A 14,904-nucleotide genomic window follows, 5' to 3' on the forward strand; every position below is an offset into this window, starting at 1 on the left:
TTATTTACATGTCCACGGGGCGGCGCGGGGCATGACGGGAAGAGCTGTGGCGTTTGAAGCGCGGGGCGGCAGCCGGAGCGCGGGCGCCATGGCGGCCCCGGGGCTGGCGGAGCAGCAGCAGCAGGAGGAGGAGGAGCGGTACCGGGGGTAAGCGGTGGGGCGGGGTGGGGTGGGGTGTGGAGGGCTGAATTGGATGGGCCCGGGGGGGTGGGGTCGATGGGCCCGAGGGAGGACGGGAGCAGCGGAGGTCCCGGGGAGCGGGGCGGCGGGCCGGGCCGGGTGTAGGCAGTCCTGGCGCGGTCGGTGCCTCACGGTGGCTCTCGCAGGCTGGTGAGCAGCGCGAAGGCGGCGGCGGGCGGTGGGGAGCTGGAGGAGGCGCTGCGACTGTTCCGGCTGGCGGCTGCCATCCGCCCCAGCGAGAAGCTGCAGGGCCGCATCCAGCGGGTGGAGGAGGTGTTGGCCGCGGCGGCGGAGCAGGAGGAGGAGGAGGACGAGGAAGGCTTCGTGGATGTGTGCGGCAGCGGCCTGCTGATCTACGGGGAGATGCACGGGAAGCTCTTCCAGCACCAGCGGGAAGGCGTTGCCTTCCTGTACCGCCTGCACCGGGAGGGTAGGCCTGGCGGCATTCTGGCGGATGACATGGGCCTGGGCAAGACCATCCAGGTCATCGCCTTCCTCTCGGGCATGTTTGACGCTGAGCTCATCCAGCACGTCCTGCTCGTCATGCCCACCACCCTGGTCAGCAGCTGGCTGGCAGAGTTTGCTCGCTGGACCCCCGGCCTGCGTGTCAAGGAGTTCCACGGTACCAGCAAGACAGAGCGCACCAGGAACCTGGAGCGGGTCCAGAGGAAGGATGGCATCATCATCACGAGTTACCAGATGCTCGTTAACAACTGGAAGCAGCTTGCCACCAGCCACGAGCAGGAGTTTGTCTGGGACTATGTCATTCTCGATGAAGCACATAAGATCAAGTGCCCCTCTAACAAAACGACGAAGTGTGTGCATGCGATTCCTGCAAAGCATCGCCTCCTGCTCACGGGCACCCCAGTGCAGAACAACCTGCGGGAAATGTGGTCCTTATTTGACTTTGCATGCCAAGGATCTCTCTTGGGAACGGCCAAAACTTTTAAGATGGAATATGAGAATCCTATTACTAGGGCAAGGGAGAAGGATGCAACTCTAGGTGAGAAAGCACTGGGGCTAAAGATATCTGAGAATCTAATGACAATTATAAAGCCGTATTTCCTCAGAAGAACCAAAGAAGATATCAAAAACAATCACGCTGACAAACCAGATGCTCCTCTTCCTGAGAATAGTGCTCCAGTCATGCCATCTCTCACTAGGAAAAATGACTTTGTTGTGTGGGTGTACTTGGCACCAGTGCAGGAAGAAATCTACAGGAACTTTCTCTCTCTGGATCATGTGAAAGAAGTGCTGATGACAACCCGATCACCTTTGGCTGAGCTGACTGTCTTGAAGAAGCTGTGTGACCACCCCAGGCTTCTGCCTGCAAGAGCATGTGTCCAGCTGGGCTTGGAAGAACAGGAGCACTCTGAGCAGGGCCACGGGAGTGAAGCAGGTATGCTTTCAGGCGCTAATGAAATAGATCATCTCTCTGATGAAACTGTGATTCAAGAGTCTGGGAAAATGCTGTTCCTTGTAGGACTTCTAGAAAGACTGCGAGAAGAGGGACACAGAACCCTGGTTTTCTCGCAGTCAAGGAAGATGCTGGATATCATAGAGCATGTCTTGTCTTGCAGACAATTCAAGATCATGCGTATCGATGGAACGATAGCCCACCTAACAGAACGGGAGAAGCGCATTAATGCCTTTCAGAGTAACAAGGACTATTCTGTCTTCCTGCTCACTACACAAGTTGGTGGTGTTGGTATAACCTTAACAGCAGCCAGTCGAGTAGTGATCTTTGATCCCAGCTGGAATCCAGCTACAGATGCTCAGGCTGTAGACAGAGCTTACAGGATTGGGCAAAAAGAGAATGTAGTCATTTATAGACTGATTACCTGTGGTACAGTGGAAGAGAAAATATACAGGCGACAAGTATTTAAGGATTCGTTAATAAGACAGACTACTGGTGACAAAAAGAACCCATTTAGATATTTCTCCAAACAGGAACTAAGGGAGCTCTTCACGTTAGAAGATACTCGAACATCTGCAACTCAGATCCAGCTGCAGTCTTTGCATGCCACCCAAAGAAACACCGACCTGCAGCTGGATGAACACATTGCTTATTTGCACTCCCTGGAAATGTTTGGAATTTCTGATCATGACCTGATATATACGACGGAAATAGCTCATGAGGAGCAGGTTGAGAGTGAAGAAGCCCGTCAGTACATTCAGCGGAGGGTACAGAAAGCCCATGAGCTAGTTCAGTTAGAGTCTCAGCTTAGAGACCAGAGGATGGAGAGTATCAGAAATGTTTGTGAAGAGATGGGGCAAAGACCACCAGAATTGCCTTCCAAGCCAAAGAAGTTGTCTCCAGAGTTGAACAACATAAACCACTTTGTTTCACCACCAGTAGCTGATAAACATGAAAATGATGGAGTTATTGATCTTACAGAGGACAAGGACATCCAGATTCTTAATGTCAGCTCCACAATGACAAGTTTGACTATTAACGACTTGGATGAAGAGAAACTGGCACAAGGTGTGTCCAGTATGGATACAGAGGTGCTTAGTACCAGCCAGACAGTGAAACAATCCAAGGTACAAGAATCTGAGCAAAACCTTGAATCAAGCATTATACCATCATCACCTGGACTTCATCCACTCGATAAAGAGAGTCAGAGTCTCAAACAGGAACTGAGTTCCCATGTAAATTCAGACAGCTTGACTGAGGCAGGGAATGGCTTGTCTGGGCAGCATCAGCATTCCTCTAATGAGTCTGGTATGGCTGACGATCCCAAAAGGCTGAGAGATGCAGAAATGTCAGATCAGGTACTTGACCCACCTGCTGCCTTGGGGACAGATAAGAACGACATTTCTGAGCTAGCTTTGGCTGCGGCAGTGCCAAGTTCATCAAATGTTACGCCAGAAATCCGTGCTGGGCTCCAGAAGTCTCGTGTGTTGGAAGCCAGCTTGGAGGATATGTCTGTGCCATCTCTCCAGGATCAAGTTGACTTCAATCTGGTCTTGGAAGAGTCTGAAGATGGATGGCAAGATGCCTCAAATCAGGAAAGATCACTGGAACACCCAGAAGAGGAGGGCTTCCAACTAAAAGCAGAAAGCTTTTGTAAATCTCCAACAAAAAAATCTCCAATAAAAACTTGGCTAAGTGAGAACAGTAACTGTGGAAAACCCTGTCACACAGCTGAAGAAGAGCCAAATAACTCCCTGCAGGGGAGTGAAGCATCAGAGGAAAGCATTGGTGCCTTTGCTTCTGGTAGAAAGAAATGCTTAAGAAGAATTGTTTCAGACAGTGAGGATGAAGAACATTCTGTTATGATCTTGGAGGAAAACCAGTCTGAAAAAAGGCCCTCTCCCTTGAACAGCCCTGTACCTCAATTTCTGGAAGGAATTAGTGCATCCACTCCTAAATGTGACAGAAGTATGGCAAAAGCCATCTTTTCTCCCCGACTAACTAACAGTGGTAACAGGTCTACTGCTTCCAGGCGATCTCTAATCAACAAGGTGGTAGATGAGTTTGAGGAATTAGGAGAAATGGGAACCACTGATGATGAAGACAATGACGACAGTGATGAGGAGCACAACAACCTTGTGGAAGAAGCAGCTGAAGAGTGCAGTGGGGAATCTGCTGAGCCCGAAGAAGAACCTGCTGGAGAAACGCTTGATACAGGTGAACAATTTTTCCATCTAGACAGTATGTCCTCTGAGCAGTCTGAAGAAGATGAGACACAGTCATCTCAGGAGGAATCCACTGGTGATGCTGAGCTGCAGTCGGGTGAGCAGATAGACTACTTCACCCAGGAAAGCATCTCTGAAAAAGAGGTTGGTCAGAGTTCCTCTCCTGCCATAAGTGATTACAATACCTTGGTAGACAGTGGGAAGAAACTTAAAGATGATGGAAAACTACAGGAGGCATTGAACTGTTTCCTGCAAGCACTTGACATAAAAAGTGGAGATCCTGAAGTTATGCTTATGACTTTAAACTTGTATAGACAGCTAGCCCAGAAATGAAATATGTACACTTTCATTAAGTTCAGTCTTACTTTTTCTCATTAAATATTTTTCTGAACTACATCATGGTCTTTTTTTGAACTAGCTTAAGACTGATGGCTGCAATACACACTTCTGTCATGGTGACTGAACAAATTGAGCAACTCCTGCATGAGGAAACAGTCTTAAGAGTCACCTGGTGGGTGCTGGGGAAGGGACTTCACTGCGGACTCAGTTCACAAAGATTAAAATGGTTCATGCTCCTGTCTGATTATTTAATTTAAAGAGTCTTCTTTATGTTTAAACCCCTCTCCAAGCTTGCAGCCCTGGCTTCATCTTTCTGCCCTTCAGATCCTGCCACTACCTCTCTCCTGAGAGGATGCTGAGGGTGTGGTTCTATGGCAGCTTGCCACAGTCCAGACTCAAGCTGCTGTAGTTCTTCCCTCCTTGACTTGAAATAAGCTGATTTGTCTGCCTGAACTTCACCCACCATTTGGGTGAGCTGGATGTGGGTGCAAAGGAGAGAAAGAAAAGAGCTACTGCAACCTGGTTTTAAGTTGGTCTGAGAATGTATTTGCTGTGGAGGAGGAAAAAAAGAGTTGGTTGCTGCTATAAATCCTCCAAGCAATGGAGGCCAGCACACCATCTGCCTGGTGCCAGGTCTGACACCAAATGTGGCGCTGCAGAAACCCTTCTGCTCAAATCCCTGCCAGACTGCAGATGCTGTAGAAGGGGTATGTAGGTTGGGGGGGTGCAGAAGGATGGGAAGAGCAAGTAGACCTTGACTGCTGCGAAGTGCCGAACTCCTCAAACCTTTCAGTATTGCTGGAGGAGTCAAGGGCTTCAAAGGAGACTCTAGTCTGATGTCTGGCCCCTCCATCCCCCATCTTTATTTCCCTCTGAGTAGCACAGTGAAAGTCTGCTCTCACACAAAAGCAGCAGGAGGAGGAAATACTGGTTTCAAAGTTTTGAGCTGCTTTTCCTCTAACCTTCTTCCTACATACAGTTTAGCTGTGGTAGATTAAATATTTCTCTCTGGTACTGTAGGCACGATGAAGATATGAAGTGGGTTTGTAGTTCAGAATCATGCAAGCTAAAAATCAGAAGAGCCTTGTTCTGGCTTTTAGCAATGCTCTGCTCACCTGACTTGCCCCTCTGCCACCACACTGAGATAAACTTGGCCAGGGTATGCTCATCACTATGACTGCCTTCTGTAGGGTCTTTCCTTGTGACTATGGCAGTGAATTCTGATGTTTCCTCCTGCCATGTGCATGTTTAGTGCCTAGCAAGTTTGCCTTCTGCATTACAGTGTGATAGTAAGGGACACTTTTACACCTTGCTGAGTTTTGCAGTTTTTGGAGAGGAAACTGGTCTGCTGAATTTGAATCCTTTGTACTAGGAGACATGACAAACAAACAATGATCCTGTTGGTACAGGAGATGTGCCAATGAGCTTTTGCTAATAGGTAGAACAAAGCTCTGGTAGCCTGGAAACAAGTAGTTTATTAATAGAGCATCCCTTAAATGAGGCCACATCTGCTCTCATACTGTAGAAAGGCCTGTCTGCCTTTCATAACAAAGTATTAATGAACTAGAGCTTTGCAATCATTTGTTGGTGCCTCTGAGCTTTCCATTCTCTTAACAAACACCCCAAAAAGGGAGGGAGGAGAAAGACCTGGCCTGGTTTTGGTCTCGCCTCTTCCTTGTATATGATCTTGGAAAGGGCCTTTTGTTCTCTTTGATGTTTTCTCCCCATCTCTGAGCCCTCTGACATGGCATGTTGCTCGCCTGCAAGCAAAGCCGGTGTCTCTTTGCTAGAGGTGTGCCCAGTTTGAGTGCTGCTTTTCAGCACGAAGGGGATCACTGCACTGGGATATTTATTGCTAAGATCCAAGAGGTAATGTGCTGTCTCATTTGCATCAATCATGCCATCCTTCAGGTAGTTTTACCAGAAGGATGAGGTGCAGCCTGCTAGGCTTGAGACGTGTACGGCACACCTAGCAGTAGGGGAATGCAGGAAGCAACAAGCAAGCATTTAGTGGCTCTCCTCTCATTCAAGTCTGAGTTACACAATTTCTTTCCCCAGCTTTGAGTGGATAAGATATAGCTTTAGGTATGGGTAAGTTTGTATTGGGGAGGACCCCTTCGCCAAAATCTCCTTCCTTGCCTCTGCCCAGCCAGGGTGCCTCCAGCCCCAGCCTGAGCCACACCTCTGCTGGCCAACGGCAAGAACAAGCTGCCTGCCCGGGGCAGTGACCACTGGCTCTAGCTGTAGGGGTACCTGCTCTCTACCACAGGGACTGTCCTCCCAGTCCAAGTCTGAGCTCTGGAGCAGAAACTGTAGCATAGAAGCTGTCTTGTCTCCACTGATGAGGATAGGGATGAAGGTCAAGGCCCTGGGGAACCCCTCTCTTACTTTCAGCATCATTTACATTTGCAGACAAAAGCCTAAGCACCTTATTCAGGTGGACAGATCATTATCTCTGCACCTGCGGAAAAGCAAGAGGCTGGCCTGCCAGGCAAAGCAGATTTCAACAACTGTGAAAAGCTCATTTCACCTTTTCCAGGGAACTCTTTACCTCTCTAGGCACGGCCCTGTTCTCTTGTCAGCTGTAATCTGTGTGTCCCGCCACAACAGCTGGGACAGCTGGCTGCCTCCACGCACACTGCTGGTTACGACTGACTGGCTCCAAGGTCAAGGTGTCTGGAAGTTCTTGGGATTCAAGCAGTCAACAAGGTCATGGTCATTCACATTTTATTTTCTGCCTTCCACCATGATAATGTGGTACCCGAATTTTGTTTTGACAGGTGGGTCTGTATACACTGGCTTGTCCATGCTGCTCACAGGCAAGGCAAACGCTGCTTCCTGGAAAGGTCCCACCATGGAGCCTCTGGTCATCCAGCCCAAGTCTCCCTGGAAGAAGGCACCATCAGGGTTAAGCTTTGAAAATCTCACTGCAACACTGGCTTTATCAGCAGGGAGGGTGTGCGATGTGGCCGTGGGACAAGAAACCTGTCTTGGCAGCATGCACCACTGTGAGGGAGGAGAGCACAGGGAAGAGCTCCTCAGGCAGGGCTGCCTCTCAGCAAGCACCAGCTGGCTAAAGCCATGGCAGGTTTGGGCTCTGCTCTCCCCAAGTGCTGGCCTGCTGCAGTGGGGGTCATATGCCTCAGCTCTGCAGCAAAGAATTATTTACAGCTGAGCTACGGGCACCTGCTTGTGCCTTTGCCTAGCAGTTAAGGCTGCCCGCAACCAGTGTTTGCGCACCCACTGGGAACACTGGGGGTGCTGGGCTTGAAGATATTGAAACAAGCTGTTTGAAGACACCTGGGAAGGACTTCGCAGTAGCAGTCTCCTTCAGACACACAGTGATGGCCAGCATGGGACCAGGTTCTCCCGAAAGCAGCTGTCCCCGCTGTCCCCTCCCCTGAGCACGCCCATCGAGGCTGCAGGCCCAGCACGTACCCCTTGCCTGGCTTTGTCCTCGCTGTACTGCGAGGCGACTTCGCTGAAGCGCAGGCCGGACTTCAGCTTCTCCATGGCCTCCATGGCTTTGCCGTGCTTTTCGCACAGGATGTGCCGAACCTGGGAGCGAAGCAGAGCCGTGGCAGGCAGGGCAGGGCAGGCGCGCTGGGCCGGCCGCTGGCTGCCCGTGTGCTGAGGGAGGAGCGGGGAGACCCCCGAGGGACCCTGCCCGGCCCCCGCCGCCGCCCGGGCTCACCTTCACGGCGTTGCCGCCTCCTTTCGGGCCCTGGGCTTTGCCCTCGCTGCTGCCGCCGCCGCTGTCGCCGCCTGTGAACGCAGCGCCCTGAGACCGGCCCAGCCCTCACCACCCCCCGGCCCCCGGTGCCCCCAGCCCCGCTCACCCTTGCCCGCCTTGCCGCCGCCTTTCCCTTTGGGAGCCATCTTGCCGCCGTCAGGCCGCGCCGAGGCCCCCGGGCTGCCCGCGGCGCGCCGGGATGGGGCTGCCCCTGCCGCCGCCTCCGCCCGGCGCCCGCCCGGCCGCCCCAAGCCCGCCCCGCGGCCCCAGGACCCCGCGCCGGGCCCGGGCCCGGCTGTGCCTGGAGCCCTTCTGCGGCCTGGGCCCGGCGGCCGCCACTGGCTGTCCCGGGAACCCGCCCCGGCTGTGCCCTGGGCCGTGCTCAGCACCCAGGGCTGTCCCCAGCACCCAGGGTTGTCCCTCGCGCCCACCCAGCACCCCGGGCTGTTCCCCGACACCGAGGGCTATTCCTGGCACCCACCCTGCCTGCCCCCAGGACCCCAGATCGGTCCCCAGCCCCGACTGTCTTTAGCACACGTGCTGAGCCTGTCCCCAGCACCTACCCGGCACCCAGGACCTACTCCAGCACTCCCCTGGGCTGTCCCCAGCACCCATCCCACCTGCCCCCAGTCCATCCCCAGGCCCCCATGCCATCCCCAGCACCCACGCTGGGCTGTCCCCAACACCCCCTGCAGTGTCCCTGTGCTCTCTCAGAGCTGTTGGGGACACAGTGTGTGGCAGACACTGCCAGAGGCCGTGGTGGATGGGGCTGTGTGGGCCCCGTACTTGCCCAACATCCCCTCGAGCCACCCGAGGGGTGTCAGGGGGTGCCTGTCGCCCCTTCTGCAGCACCCTTCCCCGGGGCTCTGGTCGCCCTCAGCATCCGCAAAAACCAGCACGCACAGGCAGCCGTCAGCAGGGAGCAGTTTACCAAGCTGGCGAGATTAAAAAGTACAACATTCAGAAGTACGCACCATGGCGGGCTGGCCCCTGCCCTGCGGGACCAGGGGTTGCCACCACTGGCCGGGCTCTCCCCCGGGACCGCGAGCTGCATTTCCCACAGCGAAGCAGCCGCAGAAATGGTTCTGCATCCACAGCTGGAGGGACGAGGAAGCAAGCAGCGGGGGATGAGCTCTCAGCCTGGAGCTGGCACCAGTAAGAACCCATTCCTCTGGCCAGGGAAATGAGGATCTCCATCCCATGTCCTGACCCCTGGCTCAGCAGCCAGGATTCACCCTGGACCTCCCAGACATTTCTTATCCAGTAGCAGACAACCGCTTTCACTGCCAGCGGTGCTGGGTTTTTGCAGGGGTGCCCCGGCTCCGTGCTTGTTCCCAGCCCACTTTGCAGCTGCTGTCCCCTGGCCGCCACCTCCACCATCACCAGTTTCCTGAGCAGTCATGTGCAAAATGTACCCGTCCCCAGAGCTCCCCTCTCCCGTCCCCAGGCCCCCATCCCCACCATGCCAGCACCCTGCCGCCAGGCCTGGGAGCACCAGGAGGGCTGGGTGCTGTGGGATGGAGATGAAGCATGGAAATTTGTTAGAGCTTTTTTTTTTTTGTTTGTTTGTTTTTTCCTGAGTTTCTCAGCCTGGATCTTAATTACAGGCTTAAATCTGCAACCTCGGGAGAGGGAAGGGAGCAATGTGCAAGTAATGGGAGGGAGGGGAGGGGGAACCAACCGCAAGGAGAGCAGAGCCTCTTTTAGGGTGAAATCCAGCACGGGTGTGTGGACGGGGAGGTGTTTGCGGAGGGCTGTGCTTCCTGGGGGTGGGCAGAGACTCCCCAGACCAGCTCTGGCCCCTTGGAAGAGCAGCTGTAGCGCTGCCATGGTATCTTCCTTTCCCTACTGCTGCCCAGACCCTGCTGCATCATTCTCTCCCACGCACAGGAGGGCTGGGGCACGCCAGAGTTTGCAGAAATATATCAAGATTAATAAAGCGGAAATTTTTCTAAACCCTGTTTCTTTGTCAGACGCCCTTTCTCTCTTGCTACGGGCACACAGCCATGCTCATGCTCTGAGCTGGGGCTGGCATTCCCTCTCAGTCCTGCCCTCCTCCCGAGCTCTGCCCCTGCGCCAGCGGCTGTCCCTGCCCTGCTGCCCCTCACTGTGGCCTCTGTCACTGACAGCTGGGGCTCCCATGCTGGAGCCAAGCCAGGAAGCAGCAGCTGGGGGTGAGGGGGGTGAATCCCACCCTGTGCCTTCTGTTGTGCCCTGGGTGAGGGCTGGCGCCCCAGCCAGGGGTATGTGAAAACCACCCCTTTGGCAGGGCTGGGCAACGTGGCCGTGCCAGTGCCGCATCCCCCTGTGCCGCTGTGGCACGTGCTGCCTCCTCCCAGGCACACACTGCACAGGGTCCGCTGCATACCTCGGCAGCACGTCCCGGCCTACGGGACACTCAGGGGAACGCAGTCTGGGGACCTGCATGTGCCAGGGAGATGGCAGCACTGCCAACAGTGGTCTCTGGACAGCGGCAGGGTGCAGCCCCTGCTTTGCCAATGGCACTGGCACGCATCCTGCTCGGCCTCGCACAGCTCCCCTGCAGCCAGCGGGCATGGCCGGAGCGGTGGTAACCCCGGGAGGGACCCCAGGAGTCACCTGGGAGGTGGCTCAGGTGACGTCTGGCTGGGTTTGGCCAACAGCTCGGTGGCAACCTAGGACCTCCAGCAGCTGATGTGGCAGATGTTTGCAGGCGATGCTGTTGCAGGATACTTCAGTGTGATGCAAGAGGCAGAGCTGGGGAAGGGCTTCCCCAGGCAGCGCTGGCTTGCCACAGCCCTTCCTTCCCGCGGCGGCAGGGCCACCCGCACTCAACGTCTCCTGAAGTCAACAGCTGGTGCAGGACCCAGCGAGGAGCAGGGAGGCTGGCGGGGAGCGGGGAGGCTGGTGAGGCTCCCCAGGGCTGGTGGCAGAGGCGACCCTGGGGTTTGATTTTGGACCAAGAGCTGAGGAGCTCTGAAATGCAGCATTTTGGGGGCTTTCGAGGGGCTGGGTTTTGGCTTGAGGTCATCGCGCTGGCTGTGGATGGTGGGGTGCCTGTTCCCCGTGTGACAGGGAGGATGCTCGGGACGACAAGGGGGAACCACTTGTGGCTCTTCCAAAGCAACCTCAATTTCAGCTGGCCCCCTTATGTCTTCCCAAAGTACATCTCCGAGTATCCAGCTGAACTCAAACCCGCGATCTTTGCCTGGGAAACTCAAGGTACAATGTCAAATGAAAGAGAATAAAACATCATCACCACGTGTGCATTAGAAAAGCCATTTAAAGTACCACATGCCGAAGTGACCAAACAGTTTCAAGCTAGCTTCGCTGTGGGCACTGAGCGACACCAGGGGCTGCAGTCCTGCTCCACTTCCTGAGCAGGCACCTTCGGTCCCAGGAGCTGGCTCAGCCAGGGATGATCCCAGCTGCAGTGCCGTCTCTTTCCTCTTGGAAAGGGCCCAGCTCCTCCAGAGACACGCGGGCTTGGGCTCCAAACGCTGCCTCTCCACCAGCAGCTCTCCAAGGAAGAAACAAAAGCAGAAGAAAACCCCTGGCGGGACACATGGACTCACCCGGGCAGCCAGGACACCCCTTCCACAGCAGTATTCCCTCTGCAGCCATCTCCAGCCCTTCATGGTCAGAAGGGACCATGCAAGGTTAGGGCTGACTTTTGGGACTGTTTGCACCGTCGAGCTCAGGGGCAAATTCCATCATGACCCTCCGAGCCAGTGGGTTTGTGGTCTTGAGCAGTTCAGCAGCAGATGGCCGGGTACCAGGGCTGGTTTTGCTGCTCTTCTTCTGGAGCAGGGCTTTAAAGTCTTCGTTCCTGCTGGAGGACTTCCCAGTGCTGCCCGCTGCTGCTGGGGACTCGCTGGTTGGGGAGCCTGAAGTCTTTACAGGCGAGTGGGAGTTGGGCCGGCTGCCAAAGGTGTCACCAGGCTCTTTCCGCCCCAAGACCTTCCTCTTTGACCTAGGCACCAAAGAGACACGTGGTGAGAGCAGCCTCAGGCGGGAGCTGCTGCTGCTCTGGATGGGGCGAGGTCCTACAGCAAGCGGCGCGATGCCTGCCTGGCTGTGGCTGTGCCCGCTCCGTCGGGGAAAGAAGACAACCCATGCGTGGCAGGCGATGCACCTAGCTGCTGGTAAATGCTCTCTGGGCCACTAGGTCCGACTTGCCCCAAGGCTGATGGAGCAGTGGAACCCCCACCCTGCAAGCAGGTGACCCAGTCTGGTCACAGACTGCATGCTAAACTCTGAAGTGCTTGAGGCAGCAACAGCCAGGTTGTCCCCAAGTGTGAGCATTGGTCCCGGTGTGGAAAATTTAAGGTGGTGTGGTGGGGGGAAAACTGTGCCTGGCCCTGTGACCATGGCAGGATGCAGCAGGGGTGTGGGGCTGTGCTCACCCAGTGCCACGCACCAGCCTTACCTGTGGATCACAGTGAAGAGATCCTCCGTGGTGCGGGATGTTACGAACACATCGTCGTCCTCCTCTGCGATGGAGTCAGCCGTCTTGTCGCTGACGAAGCTTTTCTCCTCTGTGCCAGCCTCCCCTGAGCTGCCTGTAGGCAGGGAGAAGGCAGCAGACGTGAACCGCCCTGTGCGGGCATGGGGGCACCCCCCTGTCCCTGGGGTGAAACCCACCATAGGATTGGGGAGACCCTCACCTTGCTCCGAGGAGCGGTCACTGGCTTGTGCTGTGCCCAGGGCCTCTGGGGACGGTGGGTCCTCAGCATCGGGGTCGCAGCAGGTAGGGTCAGCGTCCAGCGTGATGATGGGGCTGGGGGTGGGCGGCTGGTCCCCCATGCCGGCTCCCAGCTGTGCTGGGGTTGGGGCGAGTGGCAGGTAGAGCACGCTGGGTTTTTTGGGCACTGGTGGTGGCACCTTGGCCTTCCTCCGCTCCCCCTCGCCGGCACCACTCCACTCTGGCCGTGGCTCATCCTCCAGGCTGCCCTGCGAGAGCCGCCGGGGTCCTGCCGGGGTCAGGGGCAAGGGGGACTCCCCCGGGCTCCTCCTCCACTCCCCTTTCCGCAGCACCACAAAGCCATCCTGAGGCAGCCCCTTCTCCTTGGTGGCGGTGCCCGGTGGGGACGTGGGGGACAGGGGACCCTCCTCTCGCAGAGGTGGGGGCTTGGGCAGGATGATCGGGGGCCGCTTGGCCAGTGGCGGCTTCTCCGCCACGGGTGGCTTCACCTTCCTCTCTGGCCCCAGGCAGGGACCGCGTGATGGCTCCTCAGCGTGATCCAGGCCATCAGCGTTGTCCTCTGGCTCCGAGCGGCTGATGGAGCGGAGGCGGACGGAGCGCAGGTCGGACTGCGTGACCACTGGCATGATGGGCGTGATGGGGCTGGTCTTCTGGGCCAGCTTGGTGCCAAAGGTGGAGTCGGAGTGGTGCCGGCTGACCTTCGTCTTCCCTTTCAGGGAGATTTTCAGCCCTGAGAGGTCGAGGTGGGCGGGTGGTGTGAGTGGCAGGTCGAAGGACAGCCTGGACTTGGGGCTCCTCTCCATGGGGGATGTGGGGGGCAGCGAGGACTTCCTCTCAGGGACAAGTGGCCTCACCCGCACCTGGTGCGGGGAGTGCCCAAGGATGGCGGAGGTGGGGACGGTGGGTGTTGGGGTCTCTGACTGGCTGGAGTACCCGCTGGATGGGGACATCAGCCCAGTGGGCCTGCCTGGGGAGGAGGTCTTGAGGTCTGCCTCAGCGGAGAGCTGGGAAGGCGTCGTGGCCCTGGAGATGGAGGGGGACGTGAGGGACTCAGAGCTGCCCCGTGCCTTGGTGCATTCAATGGCTGTGGTCCCTGTGGCTGTGCTCGAGCTGGAGAGGGACCGGTAGGGATCGCCAGCCTTCCAGTCCGTGAGAGGCCACTGGTGGGGGGTAGCCGTGCCATCGGGCTCCCTCCCCACACTCCCCTGGGGGTCAGCATGCACCAGCCGGTGCCCCTGGGGCTCCGGTGGGATGCACAGGCTCTTGGGTCGCTGATCCTTGGGCAGTGGTGAGCTGGGCCCTGCGGTGGCATCCTGCCCCTCTTTAATCAGAGAGACACTGCGTGTGGGTGGCGAGGGCTTCTTCTTCGCCTTCTTGAGGGAGATGCTCTTGGAGCGCCGCCGCCGCTGGCCCTCCGGCTCCAGCCCCAGGGAGATGTTGTCAGTGCTGGTGCTGCCCTCAGAGCTGGCGCTGGGGTAGCCCAGGGCATAGTTGGCGCTGCCCCGCCGGGTCTCGGCGTACGCAATGTCCACCGAGCAGAGGGAGCCTGAGTCAGTGGGCACTGACAGCGACCGCTCGCGGAACCGGCACCCTGCCCGCTCCACCTCCAGCCGCGCCGGCTCCACAGCTGGCTCTGGCTCCTCTTGGCCTCCTGGCAAGAAGTTCACCTTGGCTTCTCGGCCCTCGCACCTCTGGCCACCCCCGGAGGTGAGGGGGGACTCAGGCACTGTGCTGGAGAAGGAGCCAGGCCCATTGCTGCCCACACGCTCCTCCATGGCAATAAAGAAGGAGGCAGCGGGTGAGCCTGGGCTGGGTGATGGGATGGAGCCACCTGGCGAGGCACAGGGGGGCCCCTTGCCCTGGCTGGCAGTGGGGCTGGAGGGGCTCCCGTAGCCCAGGGTACTCCAGGGTGGGGGGAAGTGGGTGCCCTGTGGCCCGTTGCAGGCACTGGTACAGGGGGTGGCCGCACTGTCCATGGTGGTGGGTGGCTGGCAGCAGCGGGCACCAAGATCACTGAAGGTCTTCCTCAGCGGGGCAGAGAGGGGCTGGCAGGGGCTGATCTCCTGGGGTGTCTTCCCCCCACTTGTGGCCTCAGGCACGAAACTGCAGGAGAGAGACTCAGCAATGGGCGCACGTGTGTTGAGTGTGGGGCCGTTGGCGCTTCCTGCAAGGAGAGACACAGCCTGGGTGAGCATCGTCCCGCTTCACTCTCTGCCAGCAGGTTGGTGACACGGTCCTGCTCCGTGTGCCGTGGGGCCAGGACTGGTCCCACCCTGTGGCTGATCTCTGGGACTGCACCTCTGCCCAGGCATGAAACATGCCTGGG

The 14,904-nt window shown here is 57.1% G+C and overlaps 3 protein-coding genes across 8 annotated transcripts in view; 1 reads left to right on the forward strand and 2 right to left on the reverse strand.

Moving 5' to 3' along the window:
* The first annotated feature begins 41 nt into the window (after nucleotides 1–41).
* ERCC6L (ERCC excision repair 6 like, spindle assembly checkpoint helicase) lies at nucleotides 42–4,181 on the forward strand. The gene is made up of 2 exons (XM_074835484.1): nucleotides 42–147; nucleotides 327–4,181. Exons 1-2 carry the CDS (start codon nucleotides 89–91, stop codon nucleotides 4,153–4,155), a joined length of 3,888 nt encoding a protein of 1,295 aa, XP_074691585.1. The 5' UTR covers nucleotides 42–88; the 3' UTR covers nucleotides 4,156–4,181.
* A 2,690-nt stretch (nucleotides 4,182–6,871) lies between these two features.
* PIN4 (peptidylprolyl cis/trans isomerase, NIMA-interacting 4) lies at nucleotides 6,872–8,128 on the reverse strand. The gene is made up of 4 exons (XM_074835004.1): nucleotides 8,001–8,128; nucleotides 7,856–7,926; nucleotides 7,600–7,719; nucleotides 6,872–7,047 (listed from the first exon to the last, which is right to left on the reverse strand). Exons 1-4 carry the CDS (start codon nucleotides 8,038–8,040, stop codon nucleotides 6,889–6,891), a joined length of 390 nt encoding a protein of 129 aa, XP_074691105.1. The 5' UTR covers nucleotides 8,041–8,128; the 3' UTR covers nucleotides 6,872–6,888.
* Nucleotides 8,129–8,805: 677 nt separating this feature from the next.
* NHSL2 (NHS like 2) overlaps nucleotides 8,806–14,904 on the reverse strand; it is a 36,102-nt gene continuing 30,003 nt past the window's right edge. For all 6 annotated transcript variants that reach the window (XM_074835488.1, XM_074835487.1, XM_074835490.1 and 3 more), the window contains 3 exons: nucleotides 12,541–14,742; nucleotides 12,303–12,435; nucleotides 8,806–11,846 (listed from right to left, as the gene is read on the reverse strand). In XM_074835488.1, the coding sequence (XP_074691589.1) occupies nucleotides 11,534–11,846; nucleotides 12,303–12,435; nucleotides 12,541–14,742 (2,648 nt within the window). In that variant the 3' untranslated portion in view covers nucleotides 8,806–11,533. The remainder of the gene's footprint in view (nucleotides 11,847–12,302; nucleotides 12,436–12,540; nucleotides 14,743–14,904) is intronic.

Source organism: Strix aluco, chromosome 10, assembly GCF_031877795.1.
Source record: "Strix aluco isolate bStrAlu1 chromosome 10, bStrAlu1.hap1, whole genome shotgun sequence".
In the NCBI taxonomy this organism is placed as follows: domain Eukaryota; kingdom Metazoa; phylum Chordata; class Aves; order Strigiformes; family Strigidae; genus Strix; species Strix aluco.

Coding starts and splice junctions, on each gene's coding strand:
- PIN4 (XM_074835004.1), bottom strand. CDS start 8,040: ATGGCTCCCAAAGGGAAAGGCGGCGGCAAGGCGGGCAAGG. Junction 7,927..8,000: donor CGGCGGCAAGGCGGGCAAGG/GTGAGCGGGGCT, acceptor CTGCGTTCACAG/GCGGCGACAGCGGCGGCGGC. Junction 7,720..7,855: donor GAGGCGGCAACGCCGTGAAG/GTGAGCCCGGGC, acceptor CTTCGCTCCCAG/GTTCGGCACATCCTGTGCGA.
- ERCC6L (XM_074835484.1), top strand. CDS start 89: ATGGCGGCCCCGGGGCTGGCGGAGCAGCAGCAGCAGGAGGAGGAGGAG. Junction 148..326: donor GAGGAGGAGCGGTACCGGGG/GTAAGCGGTGGG, acceptor TGGCTCTCGCAG/GCTGGTGAGCAGCGCGAAGG.